Raw genomic sequence first — 21,426 nt, 5'->3', positions numbered from 1 at the left:
TAAAGGAAAGGTGGTGGGTACAAAAAATGTAACACCATTTGGGTTTTTCACAGTGGGGCTTCCTGAAAAAATATGTTGCCGGAAGGAGAGTAATAAGAGTTCCAAAATCGCCGCTTCTCCTCAGACAGTTTTTCCTAATATTTAGCCTAAATCTCTTTTGCTGCACTCAAAGTCCTTTCCCTTTAACTTCCCGTTCCCATGCTTTTAAAGTTTCGGCCTGGCAAAGAGAAACAGGGTTGGGAGGCGGGCAGAGACCCTGACCTCCTTCCCCCCACGGATCCATTTCATAGCTTGAAGCCAGCAGGGACCATTAGATCATCCAGTCTGGCCCCTGTATTTCACTCAGTTCCCCCACCTGCTCTAGGGGTTAGGTGCAGAAGGGTGGGACAGGCGCACTGGCCACTGCATGGGGTGGTCAGTTTGGCCCTAGAAGTGTTTTCACCCTTTTAAAGGCTTAAACCCATAGAGATCCTCCAGCTCTCCCGGTGCGGGGCGGGAGGGGGGATTTAATGCAGCAAGGACCTTCCTGTTGCCTGAATCCTGGCGGTGTCTGATCTCTGCTGCGGGCAGCCCCTGCTGCCTGGGTCCCCCAGCTCCAGCGGGGACGCCGCTCTGCCCGGAGAGCCCAAGAGACTCAAGCAACCCCCCAGCAGGAGCGGTGAGTGGGGCGGAGAGGATCCGATCCTGGCGGAGGCCGCCCTAGGGGAGGGGAAAAGCAAAGGAAGAGGAGAGGACGGCTGCTGCCTGGAGCAAGCAGCCAGAGGAGAAGCGGGATCAGGCCCTGGGTGGCAGCTGGGGCAAGGAGGAAGGAGGAGGTCCAGCTGTCTGAAGCAGAGATAACAGGGTGAGGGAGCTATGCAGCCTTCAGCCCTGTCGTTCCCTCCAGCCAGTCTTTCCGTGCCTCGGTTTCCCTGTCAGCAACGCAGGGATGGTAACGCCGCCCTCACACTGCAGGATGGTGTGGGATCAGTGGGGCAGGGCTGGTAAACGCTTTGAGATGCTTCGGTGGAAGGTGCTGCAGAAACTGGTGAAAAAGGATGTAAGCAGAAATGATTGTGTATTACAACAGCGCCCTGCGCTCAGGGACCTGTGGTACCGGGTGCTGCCCAGACCCAGAGCGGGAGACACTCCTGGTCCCAAAGAGAGCACCTCCTAAATAGACAAGACAGGCAAAGGGTGGGAGGGAAACTGAGGCACGAGTGGGGGAAGTGACTTGCCCAAGGTCATGCACAGCAGTTTGGTAGCAGTTCTGGGAGTGGAATTCCGGACTCCTGGGACCCAGCCACTAGACCACCTGCAGCCTCCCAGACATGCAAAAAGCAGCCATGGCAAATGTATTGTTATAGCAACTCCTCTCCTTGCTTATTAGCAGGATTTGAACACCTGATCCTGTGCATCACAGGACTGAACTGCAGTCACCCAAGCTGAAGGCCTAACTCTGCTACTTGTTATTAATAGCAGGTAGTTATCCTCTATGGACCATTCACAGAGCCAAACACGTCATACGCTGTCATTAGGGCTACATGGACCCTGGAGCAACTGCTCATGGACTGACTGCTCCTTATGGAGCAGCAGGTGTACTCAACCCCAGAAGGGACGCAATCAGAACAGAGAGACTCATGACCACCCTCTATGGCTAGATGGTGGCGGTGGTAAGGTGGGGTTGCAGTATAGTAAAGGCTGAGAGCCAATGGATAGATCTGGATGACAAAGGGGGAAGGTGGCTGGCTGGCCCAGGTTCTACAGAGTTGATTATTTAAACACCGGTGAGGTTTTAATGTAACTGTTTTTATTATACAGTTAATTATATTAGGGTGCTTAGAGCCTTCTGGTAGATTTGGGTGATTTTTTCAGCCAATTTCTGGTGAAAAATGCAGAATTGGCGACACCAAAACTTTTCACAGTTTTGTGTCGATTTCGCCAAATTGTTTGTGTCAAAAAAAAAAAACCCCTCTAAAAAAATTCAGAAAAAAATCAAACCTTTTGACATTTTCGAAACAAAAGGTTTCAATTTATCAACATTTTCCTGAATTTTATTCAAACCGTCAAAACCATTAAAAAATGTTTGAAAGAAAAACAAACCTGCTTTGTTCAACCTGCAGTGATTGTGTTTTCAATTTGTCAAAAATTTTGCAAAAATTGTTCAACCAAAACTGAGCATCTTTTCTTTTTCATTTTTTTGGAATTTGCCAGAGAGCCAAACAATCCATTTTGCCAGCCAGCTCTGCCTCCAATAGATAAATAAGCCACTGCTCTGCGGATGTTTAACAAGTCACAGCACCTCCTGTTACCTCCCACCCTTCTTTTGCAGGTGGTGTGTTCCTAATCCTGACACCCTCTCTCGCATGGAAGAACCCTGTGTCTCAACTCTCCGGGACCCCAGCAAATGGCTGAATCCAAGAGGTGCCTGCAAAGGTAATGAATAATCAGAACTAGAATGAGGGAGAGTGTTTGGATTGTTTCTGGAGGATCCCAAGTGGCTATTAGGCTTGATCTACAATCATTTTTTGTGTGTGTGTGTGAGTGTGTGGTTTAACTAAGAAACAAGATTAGTTTTCAGAGTAGCAGCCGTGTTAGTCTGTATCTGCAAAAAGAAAAGGAGGACTGTAGCTCACGAAAGCTTATGCTCAAATAAATTTGTTAGTCCCTAAGGTGCCACAAGTCCTCCTGTTCTTTTTAAGATTAGTTTTGTGGCGCGAGAAAGTTAGTTTCATGTGTCATACGGAGTCAGAGATCATCACAATGGGCCCTTCTGGCCTTGAAATCTATGAATCTTTGTGGACATCAATAATGAAGGCTACGTTATCCAGTCAGAGAACAGAAATGATACCATTTGATTTTGGTGACCAGTTGCACAGTGGTAAAATCCGGTCAAGGCCAGGGGGCCAGCACTGGGTCTATGGACTACTTAATTCCCCCTTCAGCCCTAGTAGTTCAATGGGTCATGAGTGAGCCTCTGCATTGCAGTGAATTTCACCCACTGTGAATGGTGAATGCTTGTCTGAGTATTTGAATGAAGTTCACAAGTAACAGTGATTTGAGGGCTGGAAAAATTAGAGTACGGAGAAGGTAGGGAGGTAATTTTACCTGGGTATATGGCATTGCTGAGACTGGTACTGGAAGACTGCATCCAGCGCTGGTGTCCACATTTTAAACAGACTTTGGAGAGGGTGCAGAGGAGAGTCACAAAAGTGAGTTGGGGGCTGGATAAAATGCCTTACTGTGAGAGACTGACAGAGCTAGGTCTGTTTAACTTAACAAACAGAACATCCAGACGTGACTTGATTACAGTGTACAAAGTACCATCCCAGGGAGAAAATACTGGATACTGAAGGTCTCTTTAATCTAGCGGAGAAAGGCAGCGGTCTCTGGTCCAGTGACTCCGTTCTTCGTTATTTCCTGGTAGGCCTGGGCATTCCCGGTGCTCGTACTAAAACCGAATGGTTTGTTCGCCTCGCACCAGAGATTTTCCAAAATCTGGCTGTGCTCCTGGGAGCTGCAGGCTTGGCAAAGGATTTTCTTCTGCTTGGTGGCTAGTGCAAACGCAGGAGGTGGTTCACGGCATTTGCAGCTCACGGGTCAGAATAAAATGGAACGGTTAAACGCCGAGCTGCTCTGTTTGAACTGGGGGATGCTTCCATTTCCTGGGAGTCCATTGGCTACTCTTGGGATAGCAAGGTCAAAGAACGCCGGCCCATGGGACTGTGGGATAGGATTGGCTGACTCAGGGTCTGAGTCTAGTCTAGCTGCGTCCTCACTGCAAAACGATGGAGTTTGGGTCCGAGTCCCAGCTGGACCCACAGGCTCAAACCCGTCCTCCAATGGGGTCCTGGGGTCCAGGCCTGAGTCAGACAGTTGTGTGTAGATGGAAGTGGGGGTTGGGCGCAAGCCTGAGTCTGAGCCCAAGTTTACACTGCAGCGTAAACGCACCCTTGGGAAAGGTCTACACGGCAATAAACAATCCATGCCACCAAGTATCAGAGCCTGGGTCAATTGACTCGGGCTCACTGGCCTCAGGCTGCAGGGCTAAACATTGCAGTGTAGATGTTTGACTCAGGCTGGAGTCTGAGCGCCGAGATCAACCCCCTTATGGGGATTCAGAGTCGGGCTTCAACCAGCCCAAGTCTGACCATCTACACTGCAGTTTTTAGCCCCATAGCCTGAGCCCTGCAAGCCTGACTCAGCTGACCCTGCCAGCCACAGCTGTGCCACGGGTCTTTTATTGCCACGTAGATATACCCTTAGTTTCTGTGCCTCAGTTTCCCCATCTGTACAATGTAGGTAATAGCACTGCCCTGCCTCGCCACGGGTTGTGAGGATAAATGCGTTAAAGAGTGTGAGGTGCTCAGATACAGAGGTGATGGGGACCATAGTAAACACCTTAGGTAGAGTGGGGTGAGGAAGTTATCCTGGGGTCATCAGGAGTGGGGGAGAGGGATTGTAGTATCAGGGACCATGTCAGTACTTTAAAGAGCACTGTAGCCATGTCTGAATTCTCCTTTTCATTCCAGCAGATCACCAGATCCTGAGCCAAACTGAGGTGGAGACCCCGCAGCGGGAAGGCACTGGGAAAGCAGAGAGAACTGGAGGGGACGTCTCACAGCAGATCCAGCCTGGGGCAGGGGGAAACCCTGTGGAGCAGGATCACCATGCCTCCACCACCGCACTGGAAAACTCCACAAAGCGGGATCTCCAAGATGTCACCACCAGGAGACCTGGAGGGGACATCTCCCAGCAGAGCTTGTGTGGGGCTGGGGAAAACCCCACTGAGCGGGATCTCCTAGACCCACTGGCATCCCGGCATCCCAGCGCCTGTGCCGACTGCGGGAAAACCTTCAGCCTGAGCTCGAATTTGCTGCGTCACCGTCGTGCCCACCTGGGTCAGAAGCCCTACCGGTGCGTTGAATGCGGCAAGGCCTTTGCCCAGAGCCAGCACCTCCTGGCCCACCAGCGGGTCCACACGGGCGAGCGTCCCTTCCTCTGCACCCAGTGCGGGAAGAGCTTCTCCCAGAGCCAGCACCTGCGCACCCACCGGCAGACCCACGGGGGCCAGCGGCCCCACCAGTGCCCCGAGTGCGGGCAGAGCTTCAGCCAGACCTCCAACCTCCTCAAACACCGGCGGGGTCACCTGGGCCACAAGCCTTTCCAGTGCGCCCAGTGCGGCAAAGGGTTCGGGGAGAGCTCCACCCTGATCCGCCACCAGCGCACCCACACCGGCGAGCGGCCCTACCGCTGCCCGGCCTGTGGCAAGGCCTTCAGCCAGAGCTCCAACCTCCTCAAGCACCAGCGCACCCACACCGGCGAGCGGCCCTACCGCTGCGAGCAGTGCGGCAAGGCCTTCGGCAAGAGCTCCGCCGCCATCCTGCACCAGCGCACCCACACCGGCGAGCGGCCCTACCCCTGCCCCCAGTGCGGCAAGCGCTTCAGCCAGCGCCCCCACCTGGCCGCCCACTGCCGCGTCCACACCGGCGAGAAGCCCTTCGCCTGCCCCCAGTGCGGCCGCATCTTCAGCCAGAGCGCCACCCTGAGCCGGCACCGCCGCACGCACCGGCAGGAGGGGGAGCAGGCAGGGGAGGTGCCCCGGCCGGGAGGAGACAGGGGGGCGGAGAAGGAGGCGCCGTGCGAGAGCAGTGCGCGGCGGGGGGAGCGCGTGGCCGAGGAGCACCAATACGTAAGCTCTGGGGGAGGGGCGACAACCGCAGCGGTTGTTGAGCCTTGAGCCAGGGTAAAATGCGTGGACAGCACCGAGGTGGGGGGGACAGAGAAGCTCTGGCAGGGGGGCGGTGCTAACGGGGGCACACAGAGAGCCTGGTGTGTAGAGTAAAGGGGGAATGGGTGGCACACAGAGCTCCTGGTACGGGGGAGGGAGAGATGGGGGGGCACACAGAGCCCCTGGCAGGGAGGAGGGAGAGATAGGAGGCACACAGAGCTCCTGGCACGGGGGAGGGAGAGATGGGGGGGCACACAGAGCCCCTGGCAGGGAGGAGGGAGAGATAGGAGGCACACAGAGCTCCTGGCACGGGGGAGGGAGAGATGGGGGGGCACACAGAGCCCCTGGCAGGGAGGAGGAAGAGATGGGGTGGCACACAGAGCTCCTGGCACAGGGGAGGGAGAGATGGGGGGGGCACACAGAGCTCCTGGCAGGGGGTAGGGAGAGATAGGAGGCACACAGAGCTCCTGGCAGGGGGTAGGGAGAGATGGAGGGGCAAACAGAGCCCCTGGCAGGGAGGAGGGAGAGATAGGAGGCACACAGAGCTCCTGGCAGGGGGTAGGGAGAGATGGGGGGGGCACACAGAGCCCCTGGCAGGGGGGAGGGAGAGATGGGGGGGCACACAGAGCCCCTGGCATAGAGGGTTAATTGGGGACACCCATTAACCCAGAGCCCCTGGCATGGGGGCAAGAGGAGAATAAGGGGCACACAGAGCCCCTGGCTTGGCGGTGTCATGAGGGACCCATAGAGCCCCGGCCTTGTGGGAGGACGTGAAGGGGGGTGTTGCAGGGGGTCCCTGAAATAGAGATAATGGAGTGGCTGATATGGGACTTGATTAACAGAGTTAAAGAAGGGTAATATAATTAATGCCCATCAACATGGGTTTATGGAAAATAGATCCTGTCAAACTAATGTGCTATATATTTTTGATGAGGGTACAAGTTTGATTGATGAAGGTAATTGTGTTGACGTAACAGACTGAGACCCCTGGAAGGTGTCTGAGTTGGTACTGTACGACATTTTGATTAAGAAAACTAGAATGCTATAAAATGAACACAGCCCACATTAAATGGTTTAAACCCTGGGTGATTGATCGGTCTGCAAATGTAGCTATAAACAGGGAATCATCATTATCAACTGGGTCTATGTCTAGTGGCATCCCGCAGGGATCAAGTCTTGGCCCTAACCTGTGTCACATTTTTACAATGTCTTGGCAGAAAATAGAAAAGCATCACTGATGATGTTTGCAGATGACACACACACTGGGGGGAGTGGTTAACAGTGAAGGGGACAGGTTACTGATACAGAGCGAGCTGGATCGCTTGCTAAGCTGAATGCAAGCAAACAATGTGCATTATAATAGGACTACATGTAAATGTATACCTCTGGGAACAAAGACTGTTGGCCATAGTTACAGGATGGGGGACTCATTCCCGGGAAGCAGTGATTCTGAAAAGGCTTTGGGGGTTGTGGTAGATAATGAGCTCCCGATGCAATTGGCTAATACAATCCTTGGATGCATAAACAGGGGAATCTTGAGTAGGAACAGTCGTGGTGTTTTATCTTTATGTTTGGCACTGGTGCGAGGGGGTGGCCAGATGTCTGGTTTTCAACTGGAAAGTCCAGTCAAAAAGGGAGCCTGACGGTGTCCGGTCAGAGCTACTGACCGGACACCCAAAGTCCAGTTACTGCGGGCAGGGAGGCGCTAGGTCATCACCCGCGCCAGCCCCTACTCAGCAGGGGCCACCTCCCACCTGACCCAGGACAGGAGAGGGGAAAAGCAGCGAGCGAGGTGGGGCTGGGGGAAGAGGAGCAAATGGGGGCAGGGTCTTGGGGGAAGAGGCGGGGCAGGGGAGGGACCTCCAGGGGAAGAGGTGGGGCGAGGGAGGTTCCAGCACTCCGGCTGGAGTGTCCGGTTTTTAAATATTACCAAGTCTGGTGCGTGCTCCTGGAATCCTGGGTCCAGTTCTGCTGTCCACAGTTCAAGATGGCTGTGGATAAATTGGAGCTGGTTCAGAGATGAGCTAGGAGAATACTTAAAGGTTAGAAAACATGCCTTATAGTGAAGACTCAAGGAGCTCAATCTAGTTAGCTTAACAAAGAGATTGATTACAGTCTGGAAGTTCCTACATGGGGAACAAAATTTGACCATAGCAGGCTATTCAATCTAGCAGACAACTACATAACAGGAGCCAGTGGCTGGAAGTTGAAGTGAAACAAATTCAGACGAGAAATAAGGCACTTTTTTAACAGTGAGGGTAAGTAACCATTGGCTCATCTTAGCAGCATAGGAAATTTCAGCTCACAAGTCTGGCAAAGTTATAAGCAACTGAAAACACTTCTTATAGGGTTGTGAGTTCAATCCTTGAGGGGGCCATTTAGGGATCTGGGGCAAACATTGGGGATTGGTCCTGCTTTGAGCAGGGGGTGCGACTAGATACCTCCTGAGGTCCCTTCCAACCCTGATAGTCTATGATTAACCTTAACTAGACGTGTCGCTACTCACTTATAATAAAGATGTGGCTGAAGAATACATGTCCAAATCCTGCCAAGCAAACAGGAGGCTCTTGTGGAAAATGACGTATTCCAGATGGTTACCAATGATACCGGCCAGGCTGAATTTTTAAACATCTAAAGAATTGTTACTATTGTCTGTATCTCCGCAGGGCTACTCTGGCCTGTGACATACTTGGACTGCGGAAACAGCGTCACAGATGTAAAGACCGGGCGCTAGCTCAAAGCTCAAGTAACCATACCTCCAACTTGTGGTATTTCCATCAAAGTAGGCTCCAGAACATGGTGGGCGTCGTACAGATTTTTTTTTCCCCCTTCTCTTCTCTTGTGTTATTTCTTGACTTACTTCCTATCCTCAGGGATTGTTTTCTTTTTTGGGAGAGAAGCGAGAATGGCAGAACTAAAGACTTCCTAGTGCTAGTGGATGGTGGGGGAATTGAACCTGGGACTTATGTATCTTGAAGCGTGGACCTGCACTGTCCGAGCTAAAAGAGCATCTTCACTCAGCCAAGGCTGTTATGTGCTGATATAACCTCCCAGCTACCTCGAGAAGGAACCAGCACACAGCTCTGAGTGTGGGTTAAATCAGCTTCTCTTCTAAGCGTTGATTTAAAGCAGCAGGCCACATGGACTTAAACAGAAAGACTGCGTGAGAGAATATTCCTGGCACTTAAAAAAAAAAAATCAACTGCAAGGCTGGACTGGCTGGTATGCCCAACACCTCTGTGAGCTGCTGCCGCCTGGACAGATGGCTGAGAGGCAGAGGAGAAGGGTGAAAAGCAAAGGAACCAGACTCAGTGTCAAAATTTGCCCAGTTGTTCGTCTTTCCTCTTGCATGCGTGGGTCTGTGGTGTGGAGGTAAATGAGCAGAACAAAGGAGGGTTACGGGGCAGCACCACGACACCCCTAGAGGGGTCGGCATCGGGGCTGGGATCTCGGCGTCCTGATGCTCAATGGGTCAGCGTCTACTGCCTGAGTGAAGTTGACCCAGCAGGGTTGTGTATATGGTCCTGCCGCTAGCCGGGGACGCAGCCACACTGTCTGCCAGGGTGGGATGTGACAGAGATCACAGATGTCATTTCATTTACTGACCAAATGAGCTGGGGTTTTGGCCTCCCGATCAGCTGTGACCTGGGAAAGCCACCGGCTGACCCAGCTTTTAAGCTAATAAAACACGTCCAATTATCACCAACCAGACCCTGTTTATTTGATTGATATGACTGGTCTCTGCTTTTCTGTTGCTCCTCCCCCTGCCCCACAGACAGAGCAGTAACGGTGGGGGCCTGCCTGGGCCCATAGCTTTGCCCATGGCATTGCATTAATTCTGTTAATGGTACAGGTATGGTCAGCGGGGCAGCAGCTGCTCCCAGCTCAGCATCCAGAGCTGCTGCAGGTGAAGTAGCAGGCCCCTTAGCTCCACCTCCATCGGCATGAGTCAATCACCTGTTTAAAAATCCCAGGGTCCAGATCGGGGCAAACATTTGAAATTCCTAATCAAATACAAATTTTCTAGCGCCACTGGTCGGATGCCACTGGCAACAGCCACTCTTTGAACCCACTGATCTGAGCGAGGCGCGGAACGCCTGGCTTTTGTGGCCCGTCGCACCAGCAGATGCCAGTAGGTTTTAAGTGGAACGCTCGCTTTTAAGGCTGTCTCATGGCGGGATGCAGCCAACCCAGATCTGCAGCCTGTAAAGGCTTAATTGGGCTGGGGAGCTTGGAATAAGGTGACTCCAGGAGCTGAAGGAAAACAGCAACTCCGGCATGTCTGTTCCTGTGAGCCCCAGCCTCTTCCTAAGCTTCCTCAAGCGTGTCCAGTAGGCCAGTGGTTCCCTGGGGGTCCAGGAGTAGGTTTCAGGGGGATCACAAAGCAGGGCCAGTGTTGGACCATAGGCCCAAGCAGTTGCCCTGCTTGCTACCCCCTAATGCCAGCCCTGGCTTTTAGATGCAGAAAACCAGGTATTGTGGCGAAGTTTTTACAGCGTATGGGGGTGGGGGGGGAGAGAAAACGGTTGAAAACCCCTGCAGTAGGCAACCACCCCTGCCTGGACCGCTATGCAGCCTTGTGAGCTACTCCCACGTGCAGGGCGAGGCTGACAAGGTGCTGCCGGCTGCATAACCCTCGAGCAAAGTGAGATGGGGCGGGGAGGAGGAAAGCCTCCCCAGCCTCCAGCACCAAATGGGCCCTCGGTGGGCCTGATGTGAGTGGCAGTTCCCACCAAAATCAATAGGGCCATTGCTCGGCCAATAAAAATAAAGTCTGGGGGCTGAGATTTGTGCTGGCCTGCGGCTGGCCTGCCCTTGACACCAGGGTGCAAACGCTGTGCAGGTGAGTAGGCTGGTACCTTGCTGCTCATTTCCCACCTGCGTGGCATGAGGTGAGACACACAGTGATGGAGAATTGAGCCGATTATTGGGGTTCTTTCTCCCTCTTTCCTGTTTTTTTTCCTCCCTTTGCTCATGTTTTCCATTAACTAAGTCCAGTCCTGCCCCCTGCTCTCTGCGGCAGGTTCTGGCAAGAGCCCTGAGTGGCAGGGACAGGAAGGAAGGGGCTGAACTCCAAATCCCGGGAGAGTGGAGGAAGGTCCTTGAATTTGTAATATGTGAGGGCAGCAGATAACTGCGGAGGTGTAATCCCCTGAAGTGTGTTGCAAGTCACACCCAGTCTCTGCTCCCCAGCGCTCGGCAGGGAGTCCCAACTCTTTAGCTCACGCTGGAGCGGCTCAAGCTTTTAGCGCTGGCGTCCCTGGTTCAGTCCCCTGCGTGGCGGCTCTCACAGAAGCTATAACGCAGAGGAACAGGGAAAGCAAAACCCAAACTTCTCGGTGATCTGGTGGATGGGAACGTTCGGGTGCTGCTGCAGCCCTGGCTTCCATCCACACAGAGTCAGAGCGAAGGCCTATCTACACTTAAAATGCAAAAGCTCCACTTAGTAGCAGTTCAGTGTAGACACTACCTCCTCTGATGGGAGGGGTTCTCCCGCTGGCGTACGTAATCCATCTCCCTGAGAATTCTCTCCATTGACCTAGCGCTGTCTACACAGAGGAACATAGTTATGCCGACTTGTCTAGTGTAGACCAGGCCTGAGATTTCAAAGTCATATGAACCGGTTTGGGGACCCCACTCCTATAAGAATGAAGGGGAACTTGGCCCCAAATCCTCACAGCCTTGTTGCAAAATCTCATCCCAAGAGAGCTCAGTGGCGCCTAGTCTCACAAGTGTTGTTACTTTCCTTGAAGCCCCACCTCCAGGAGTCATGAGGCTCAGGCTCCCTTTCAAAAGTCAGTGTCTAGCCCTCATGGTTGTGGAGAAAAGCTGGAAAGCAGGACCCCATACGCCCAGACAGCAAATTAAATAATAAATTGTAGGTGTGCTTTTATTTTTACATCTCAAGATTTTTAGGCCAATCTGATGCTTTGGTGGTGGGGGGGCTCATATTTTTGATCACTCACGGTTGGCAATACTCGAATTTAAGGCAAAGACAAGAATGAAACCAGATCCCATGGAACAGGTTTGGTTTTGTTTTTAATTAAAAAAACTGTCGCCACTCGTTTATTCAACTGAAATCCTACAAGTTATTCAACATCTACAAGCAGCTGTTTGTCTGCACTTTTATCCTGGCTTCTAGGGCAAGACTCGGGCACCAGATGGTGCAAGGGATGTTCCTGACCGGCATGCCAACTGCTCTGCTCGCAACAGCAGCAAACTCTCCACAAGAGAGTTTTAAACTGACCCCAGCTGCCGGCTGGAAGCAATGGAAATGGAATGCGCCTCCTTCTCCAGCCGCAACCGGCCGATTGCTCTCGAAGACCACTGATGCGAGTAACCTACCGCTCATTTAAAAAGAAAAAGAGACACCGAGACACTGCAGAAGTGACTAGCATATAAATGCGACTACGTTTGTCCTAGTTTTCCTCTAATTAAAGAACCGGCCGGCTTCTGCTGCTCCATCCCCTGCTAAGGAGACCCGGCCTCCACAAGACATCCCCTTGAAATTAGAGGAATATGGAGTGGGGGTGGGGGTTGGCTGCCTATACGTAGACTGACGCGGTGCAATCCCACGTGGACACTCTTAATTCAATTTTGCCCAGAGCCTGGTTAGTGGGAACCAGATTAATTCTGGGTTATGGAAGGAAGGATCATGGGAGTTTGACCCCATGTCCCACAATGGCATTAGCCACCAGCAGGTATCCCACAATCTATTGCAAAAATTCCCAGAATGTGCAGCCGCAGCTTGGCACCCTGGGATGCTCCGTTACACACTTATATCAGTATAGGGTGGACGCAACGTTTTGCGAGCAATGTAGCTCAAAGCAGGGCATGTACATAATCGGCTTAAACCAAATCCAAACCTGTTCTAGCCTCTGCTGCAGTCACTCCTCATCAGACGCTGGGATTGGCAGTAGGTGCTTAAGGGAGTTAGGTGCCTGATTCTCATTGGAATCAATAGGAATTGGGCACCTCATTCAGCATCTCGGCCTTAAACTAACTGGCTCTACTCTGAACCGGAGATGAGTCTTTGGATAGTTTGGATCGGGATTTGAACCTCCAGAGTTCAGGGTTTCCACTGAAGAACTTCTCATCCCCATGTTACTTTGTATCTACCTAGGAACCTATTCTACCCTAGCTATATCGTTAACCATGCTACTCTAGTAAATCCTATGTACACTGACACTGTATCTTATAGTTACCTAAGCTAAGTTTGCCTCAGACATTAAAAAGAAACCTGTCTCTATTACAGTGATATACATATGTGCATGTGGGAATACCCTCATTCAAGATCCAGATCTCGGTCTTTCACCAAACAGGTACCAGCTCGATACAGCCTCGGTATCCCTTTCCATCGGAACTCAAGTCCCTTCTGCTAGTGATTTTGTCCATCCTCCAAAGTTTCCGCTAGACTCTCGGTTTCTGAACTTTGATTCACGACGCAATTGATGTTTTGTTGGCTTTTTGGACAGTTAAAATCTTGGATTCTGGTGGTTGTTTTCGTGATCAAATTCCAGTTTTCTCCAGAGCATGTGGCCATGACAGTAGTCATCAAAGGCTGATGTTTACGGACCACACCATTCTCTACTTATGCGGTCTTGTTTCATAGGTTTCCTAGAGTTGGGGTTTTTCCCCACCTGTGTCTTCGTCTAAATCTCCAAGAAACTCCTTTAATTTTATCCCCCAGGATCTTCTCAACTTGCTTGCCATTTTGTGCTTGGATCCTGTGGATGTCTTCTTGCTTTGATAGGTGCCATTGAGTTTGGATCTAAGCCAGTTCAGATTGAGTAGCTATCCTGAGTAGCTCAGTGAGATCCCAGAACCTTTGAAGGTTCCTCTTCACTCACTGTGATGGTCTCCAGATTTCCCAGACACCATCTTAAGAACATTCATCTCATGAAAAGACTCTACCTTTTATTTAAAAAAAAAAAAAAAAAAAAAGGGGAAAAAAATTGTTATTTTTCTTTAGTTCCAGCCCTTTTTCAAAGGAGTTGTCCTTGTTTAAATATTTACAGCAGGTCTCTCGGCATTCCAAGTGATCTTCCTTGACTTGTCCCATAATTTGGACCACTTTGGTTTTGTTGTGGCCATCACATGTTCCTGCACCCAGATCCCCATTTGTTTGGAAATTCTCTGGCCTGTATCATGCAGAAGGTCAGACAGGCGGTTCAGGGTGGTCCCTTCTGGCTTTAAAATCTGAATCTATGAATTCCCAGCCTTCTGCTCTGCAAAGTCCATCATCAAATCAGTGACTTTGCTGCTACTCTTCCCTTTCCCAATCTTCTAGGATTCCTTACGGCTCCCTTTACACCTCCTTGTGGTGAGTCTTGCTAACATTTTGGTCTTTGCTCCTCAGCCTTCCAAGACTGCTCTTCCTACCCTCTGTCTGCAGCTGGGGGATCTGATTCTGCCACTTTTCGTCCACTGGATTGAAGTGACGTTCAAGGACCCTTCATCCCTGGCATCAGCTCCTGCTCTCTCCACTTGCAACCTTGCTCCATTGGCTAATCCTCCATTCCATCTCCTTCAGCCTCATCTCAGCAGGTGGACCTACTTTTCTGCTCTAATGATGGCAGGTCATTACTGAGCTGAAGATCATCACCATTCACCTGAACAGAGGTGCGGTGGAGACAACCATATGCAGGTTTATGAGCTTCTTCTTTCATCTTGGGTAAGCTGCATTTTCACCTCATTCACATGTCCATCTACCTTCCTTTTCAGCCTGGATTTTACCTCTATAGAGAATCCAGCCTATCAGTGTTTCCCAATGGGTGAGGTGTCCCCCCCAAATGGAGCATGTGAAGAATTAGCCTGAGGAAAGGGGGGCGGACCTTGTAACTCTTCTCCAGATTCTCAGCTTTCACCTGGTCTTTAGCTGTTATAGTTGGGAAGAAAACCTTGGAAGCTGATGCAACAGCAACACGTACCTGAGTTTGCAGAGAGCCTGAAACAAAAGCTCCTCGCCCAGTTCATTTCAATGGGGCACTAGCTCAGAGGCCAATGATAATGCTTTAAATGCCAGTGTTGTGAGCTATTTCAATGCTCACTGAAGTATGTGAGGCAAGGCTGGGTCAGATGATGAAAATCAACAATCCATCGCTCATCTTGGGTACAGCTTTTAACAATACACAGTGGGGGGGATGGGCACAACTGATTTCATTTGGCTAATGTGGGGGCTCAGCTTTCACATGGTTTGGAAACACTGCACTATACAATGGTGATTGCTCTTGGCTTATGCTGTCCCCGTCGTTCTCCATCAGCTTCCTCTCTATGTTCACCTGGAGCTTCAGCTCTGCTCAAGAAAGATCTCTATCCCTTCTCCAAGCCATATTCACAACCTCAATCTCCAGCTCTTTTCAGGCCACAGCTACTCCTTCCATTCTTTGGAATGGCTCCAGGAGAGGAGAGAACCTTTGAAGGTTTCTCTTCACTAGGTGGGTCTTGAGAACTTCTTTGGATACCACTCCAAGAGCATTTGCCTTACACAAAGATTTGTCTTTCCTAAAAAAAAACCCCAAAAAACCCCCAAAAACCATCTTTCTTCCATGGATTTCAAATCTTGTTTAAAAGGCCTCCCTCAAAATACGTTCTTTTCCCTTGCAAACCATGCTCTGCTGTTCCTTCAGAGCCATGCTCATCAGCCTCCCGCTGCTCAGTGAAGTTTTGGGACAGACCATTTGAGCAGGCTGGCGTGGGAACGGAGCCGTTACATGCACCTTGAGAGAGAGGAGATGTGACAATAGTCCATGCGTGCCTGAATCAGGGCTGTTAAACTAAATTGATAGGAGGCTGGGACTCCGGCTTCTCTCTCACTTCAGCGGAACTTAAAACACAGTTGAGCATGTGCCAGGGCCCAGTGCTATGCGTTGCTAATGCTAGAGAGTATCTAAATATGCACAGCTGCTCAATATGCTACATAGACACCCATGTGCTCCTGATCCAGCCATGGCTCTGACTTTGGCCTGGTGGTTGACTCTCTCGTCTTACATTGAATCCCCACCTTTGGGCGGATGCTAGGAATCTCCATCATGGATCCCAGTATCCTGGGGTTCTTTGCAACGCCAGCGTACCCACCCCTCCTTCGGGTCTGCCATTCGCCACTGCCGTGGGCTCCCGAAGCCCTCTCACTGCTGCTTTGTTGGTGCAGTCTGCGCCGCCTCGTTGATCTCATTCTCGGGACGGCTCGGCATTGTCCAGTTTCACCAATAAGGCAGTGACAGCCCCTGGGTGGGGAGTCTCTCCGGGGAAACTGAGGCTTAGATTTTTCAAAGGCGCCAAAGGGAGTTAAGCACCCCTCCAAGGTGCGATTTTCAAGGTCACCTGAGGGATTTAGGAGCAAAGTCGATAGGGCTTAAAGAGCCACAAGCCCCACTGTCGTTCAACCAGACGTAAGCTCTTAAATCCCTTTGGCATTTTCAAAATTCTCTGACAATATAACGGGAGAGAGTCATGCACCCAACTCCCCTAGGCCTCCAGATAAAAAGCATAACTAAATAGGAACCGTCTCCCATCTAATCCCACCGCCAGCTGTCCCTAAGCAACAGAGCTTCCCGCAAGCCATCCATGCCACCCCCCCTCCCTGCAAGGAACCCCCCATCTCACAAACCCCCCCGCACCTCACCCAACCACCTGTTCTGTATCCGATCTATCCCCCTCGCCCCCCCCGCCTTCTATGCCACATGCAGCTTCTGGTGCCGTCTCAGTTGCGACTTGTGGCGGAAGCTCTCGCCGCATTCGATGCATATGTAGGGCTTCTCGTCGGTGTGGGTCCGGCGGTGGCGGATGAGGTTGGAGCTGACGCTGAAGCGCTTCCCGCACTCCCCACACTTGTAGGGCTTCTCGCCGGTGTGGGTGCGCTGGTGCTGGATGAGGGCGGAGCTCTCGCTGAAGCGTTTCTCGCAGTCCCTGCACTGGTAGGGCTTCTCGCCGGTGTGGATGCGCTGGTGGGTCACCAGGTTGGAGTTCTGGCTGAAGCCTTTGCCGCAGTCGGCACAGGTGTATGGTTTTTCGCCAGTGTGGGTGATCTGATGCCGGATGAGGTCGGAGCTCCGGCTGAAGCCTTTGCCGCACTCGCTGCAGATGGTGGGTCTCAGCCGGGAGTGGGATCGCTGCAGCACCAGGATGTCCTTGAGTTTCCGGAAGCCTTTCTCGCACTGGGTGGGGGATTTAACCAGCCTCTTGCCCGGGGTCTTTCTCCGCTGCCTTTCTGGCCGGCTCTGACTCTTCTCTGGATCGGGGCTCTGCGAGACAGCCTCCCTGAGGCTTTCAGAGATGGGCCCCGGCGGCTCAGTGCCTCCCTCTTGGGGTGTCTCTCCCTCGTTCTCACTCACACTTCCACCGGCGGCTGGAACGAAGAGAGAGAATCCAGTCCCGAGCTAAACGCAGAGAAGGCTGTGCAGACTAGTGGGCAGTGCTGGACCGGCCCTTGGAGACATGGCTTCTATTTGTGTCTCTGCCACCGCCTTGGGCAGGTCACTTTCCCTCTCTGTGTTTCTGTTTCTCCTCCCACCTTTTGTCTAATTAGGCCCAGATCCTAACACGTATTTAGGTGCCTAACTCCCACTGGATACCATTTAGGTGCCAGTGAGAGTTAGGCACCTAAATGCCCAGGAGGCTAGGGGCCATTATAAACTCTTCAAGGGAGGGGGGTGCTGGAAAAGGGAGGTGGCCCAGTGGTTAGCGCATTTGACTAGCACCCAAGAAACCTCAGTTCAACTTCCTCCTCCGCTACCCGTAGGACCATGGACAAGTCCTCGGGCTCTCTGTTCCCACATGTACGCTGGGGAGGACAGCCCTGCTCTGCCTGGAAGGATGCCTGCTTCAGGCTGTGTTGTGGTGATAGGCTGTGTTATGGCATGTCAGTACCACAGCCAGCCTCGCTCTTAAAATGTATTTGTACACCACCTATCACCAGGGGGCCCTCAGCTTGCTTGGGGGAATCAATACAAGCAATAAACTGGAGAGCGACTGTCGTAAATATCCAGCAGGAGCCAGTTCCCCCTGGACTTGGTTGCTGGGACCACCTCCAGGTCAGATGCGTGCAGAGGGGGGATAGAATTGGAAGTCAACGAGGATGGGTGGAAAGCTTAGAATTGACACCTGCCCTGGGGAGAGAAGTGTTGCCCGTAGTATTGAACTAGATGAGAAGGAGCTTGTTGGAAGACACTGAACTGGAGCTGCCGGAGAATCCCTAACTCGTATATAGCACTTGTTCCCTCAAGGCGCTTTACAAAGTGGGTCAGCATTGGTACCCCTTTTACAGATGGAGAAACTGAGGAACAGTGACTTGCCCAGGGTCACCCAGCACGTCAGTAGCAGAGCCAGGAATAGAAGCTAGGCCTTCTCAAGTCCAGACAACTGCTCCATCCACTAGGCCACACTGGATCTTAAAACATAAGCCCCTACAGCCTGCTTTAAAGAATCAGGCCCATTAGCTCGGAGGCATACTGCAATACATGTTGCAGCCACTAGGAGGAGACAAAACCCCCTCTTATCGCTTGCAACAGTTGTGTTGGGATTTCCTCTCTTTCCCTTGCAGGCTGATGTCCAGGGGCTGCTTCGACATCTCCCTCACCTGCACAGGTGCCTCCTAGGAGCTCCGCTTCCCCCAAGTCCTGGGAATCCCGGACACGTGGCTCTCCCTCTTGTTCCATCCAGGATATCACGTGAGGCTCGGGAACCGGGAAATCCTGAGCCCAAAGGAAAGACACAAGGCAAACAGGCAGGTGACATCTGGGTTCGATAACTAGTCACTGAGGCTTTGTTACAATGTGTGTCCTCCCCATCCCTTCTAAGGATGGGGAATCCCAGCAGATGGGATACAGCGCAGGGAAATTCTTCAGATCCTAGGATATTTGAAGCACAGAGGGTGGCATGCTCACGGGAAGGACCTCCACGCACAAGGGGACTTGGCTGGCTCAGAACCAGCCCTGAAGTAAGCCTCTTGCTCTTTCTAATAAACATAAAGATCAGATCTATTCTGGGGCAGAAAACCAGCACAGTCCATTCATCGTGGTCTCGGGCTATGGTACTGCACTGGGACAGGGGCGACCTATTCCTGGCCCTGCCATGAGCTTGCTGGGTGACTTGGGCAAGTAACTGCCCTGCACCTCAGTTTCCCCTCCCAACTTTGTCTTTAGCACGTGAGCTTTTCAGGGCAAGGACTCTCTCTTGCTCTACATCTGCGCTGCCCCTGGCATGATGGGGCCCTGATCTTGGCTGGAGCCCCAAGGTGATAGTGTAATATAAAGTAATCAGAATAATACCATGGGAGAGAACTAAATTAAGGTTCACAAGCAACAAACCCCAGATCCTGGATCCCAGCCCCTGCTCCCCTGCAGCGATCCTGGATCCCGCCCTCTGCTCCCCTGCCGCAACCCCAGATCCCTTCCTCTGCTGCCCCGCATCACCCCCCCATCCAGGAGCCCCCGATCCCTCCCTCTGCTCCCCCGCATCACCCCCCCATCCAGGATCCCCCCCCGATCCCTCCCTCTGCTCCCCCGCATCACCCCCCCCCGATCCAGGATCCCAGCCCCTGCTCCCCAGCACCCCGGTTAATCCACGGTTGCACTACAAGGCATCTAACCACTAGCCAAAAAAGGGCGCACTCTGAGTGCCCCCACCCTGGCACGGGGCACTGGAGTCCCAGGGACGGGCGCGTTGCAAGCCCCTCGGTAGCCTGCTGGCCCCTTAGGCCGTGCCGCCTGCCCCCCCTTGCAAGTGGCTGGGGGGCCGCAGCCACCTTGGCCCTGTTCCCCGCCCGCCAGGCTCCCGATCCCCGCCTACTCCCCAGGGGCAGCAATTTCTCGCCTCCCCGGCTGGCGCTTCCCCTTCCCCCGGGTCAGCCTCTCCCTGCGCCGCCCCGGCCCCAGCCCCGCAGCCCGGCTCACCCCAGCGGACGGGCCCTGGGTCTCGGCTCCGGGGCGCTCTCCCGGCGCGCGGGGGCTGCGGGAGGAGGCTACCCGGGGGCTGCGGGCTGCCGCGAGCCGGAGGAGGCTGGGAACAGGAAGGTCCCTGCTCTATTCGCTCCCCCCGGCCTGTGAGCTCCAGCGACGGGCGGAGGCGGCAGCTCTATGGTCGGAAGCCTTCGCGCAGCCCGGGGACCCGCCGAGGCTCAGGGGGCTGCGCCCGGGGCGGGGGGAGCGTGGCCCGCGGTAACAGCGCGCTTCAGCCCCCGGCGCACGGCGCTGTACCAAGGGGCGCTGCTGAAATCCGCGGGGCCAGAGCCCCGGCGGGTGTAAATCGGCCACTAGCGCTGCTGAATTCCATGGGGCCAGATCCCCCACGGGTGTAAATCTGCCATAGCGCCGTTGAAATGGATGGGGCCAGAGACTCAGCGGCTGTAAATCAGCCGCCAGAGGCGCTGAAATCCGTGGGGCCAGATCCCCCCCCCTGCGGGTGTAAATCACCCATTGCTCCATTAACTTCAGCGGAGCTGCAGCTGATTTACACCAACAGATGATTTGGCCCACTCTAATGCCCTACCTCGGCGGTGGCCCGCCTGAGCCTGAGAAGGAGCCAGAATTTACCAGTGTACCTTGCCAAAGAAACACGTCAGCAGCCCCCCATCAGTTCCCCCCGCTCCCAGCACCTCCCAGCCCTGCTGATCAGTGCCTCCCCTTCCCTCCTGGACTCCCCGCACCTCCCGATCTGCTGTTTCCAGGGGTGCAGGAGCAGGCTCAGGGGAAGGGGCAGGAAGGGGTGGAGTCGGGGCAGGGCCTGAGTTGAGCAGTGAGCACCCCCTGGCACACTGGAACTGGGGCCTGCAGCTCCAGCCCCGGAGTCAGGGCCTAGACAAGGAGCCGCATGTTAACCTCTGAAAAGCTGCATGTGGCTCCGGAGCCCCAGGCTGGCCACCCCTGCCCTACCTTGTGACTGGTTCTCATTCATCTTCTCTTCTGAATCCTGGCAGAAAGTCTGGGCTGTCTTGTTTCTCTACTGCTACGCCATGCCTGGAAGACCATCATGTTAGAGATGGAAAGAAGGAGCAGGAGGACCCGGGGCGGATTGAGTAAAGGGACTTCTTTATCACGGTACTCCTTCCCCTCGACCCAGTCGTCGAGTAAGTCCCGAGGTCGTCATGTCACACTCTTTCATCTAAGTTAATACGTAAATACCCACATTTACTACAACACCCTTCCAAAACCCTTATTCAGTAATATGAATGCCCATCTAATATAATGAATATTAATAGCTAGATACTGAATATAATTATACCCGCCCCTGTTTACTGCTTACAGTATTAAGCATAGTGTACAGACATTTTTACCGTTAAGGTACATTTCTTTGCAGTAATTGTAGCCACAAGTTCCCTTAATCAGTAGTTCACAGGGGAAGGAGGAAGGGGCCATGACCCCCGAGCTCGTTTTTGTAGCTGGGAAAGGAAGGAAGGGGGAGATAACACTTCTTTACTCAAGGGGGATCCTTCAGACAACCGCATTCTTTATGCAGCTGCAACGCTTATCTATCCTTACCACGCAGAAGGGAAGGGAAAAGGACGGCAACTTTATCAAGCGAAGAAATAGTGCTGACCTGTGCCTCACTCCCTGTTACCATGATCTTTACCCAGGTCTTTACTTAACCCTTCCATACCCCAACACATAAGAGCCAGGTTTCCAAGGTGCTCAGCTCCCCTGGTTCTATGCAGCAGCTTTCCCATGCTCTGAAGAGGAGTAGGTTACTGCACCCTTATGCAGCAGCTTACACCAGCGAGT

General features: G+C 52.8%; 2 protein-coding genes across 3 annotated transcripts in view; one reads left to right on the top strand and one right to left on the bottom strand.

Annotated features, from left to right (window-relative positions):
* Positions 1–20,800, bottom strand: part of LOC144277665 (uncharacterized) — a 36,563-nt gene extending 15,763 nt beyond the window's left edge. Inside the window, exons 1-3 of the mRNA XM_077838601.1 lie at positions 20,581–20,800; positions 18,288–18,402; positions 16,389–17,057 (exon numbers count right to left, since the gene is read on the bottom strand). Of these exons, the coding sequence (XP_077694727.1) occupies positions 16,389–17,057; positions 18,288–18,402; positions 20,581–20,598 (802 nt within the window). The 5' untranslated portion in view covers positions 20,599–20,800. The remainder of the gene's footprint in view (positions 1–16,388; positions 17,058–18,287; positions 18,403–20,580) is intronic.
* On the top strand, positions 547–9,421 carry LOC144277663 (uncharacterized). Of its 2 annotated transcripts, none has more exons than XM_077838599.1 (4): positions 547–658; positions 2,312–2,415; positions 4,515–5,671; positions 8,377–9,421. In XM_077838599.1, the coding sequence occupies exons 2-4, from the start codon at positions 2,346–2,348 to the stop codon at positions 8,392–8,394; spliced, it is 1,245 nt and encodes a 414-aa protein (XP_077694725.1). In that variant the 5' UTR covers positions 547–658; positions 2,312–2,345; the 3' UTR covers positions 8,395–9,421. The 2 variants fall into 2 exon arrangements, with proteins under 2 accessions (XP_077694725.1, XP_077694724.1); XM_077838598.1 differs by having other exon boundaries at positions 4,512–5,671.
* Positions 20,801–21,426: the final 626 nt, after the last annotated feature.

This window comes from Eretmochelys imbricata, chromosome 20 (genome assembly GCF_965152235.1).
Source record: "Eretmochelys imbricata isolate rEreImb1 chromosome 20, rEreImb1.hap1, whole genome shotgun sequence".
NCBI lineage: Eukaryota > Metazoa > Chordata > Testudines > Cheloniidae > Eretmochelys > Eretmochelys imbricata.
The sequence above is the reverse complement of the archived record's forward strand: the minus strand, read 5'-3'. Positions and strand labels throughout refer to the sequence as shown.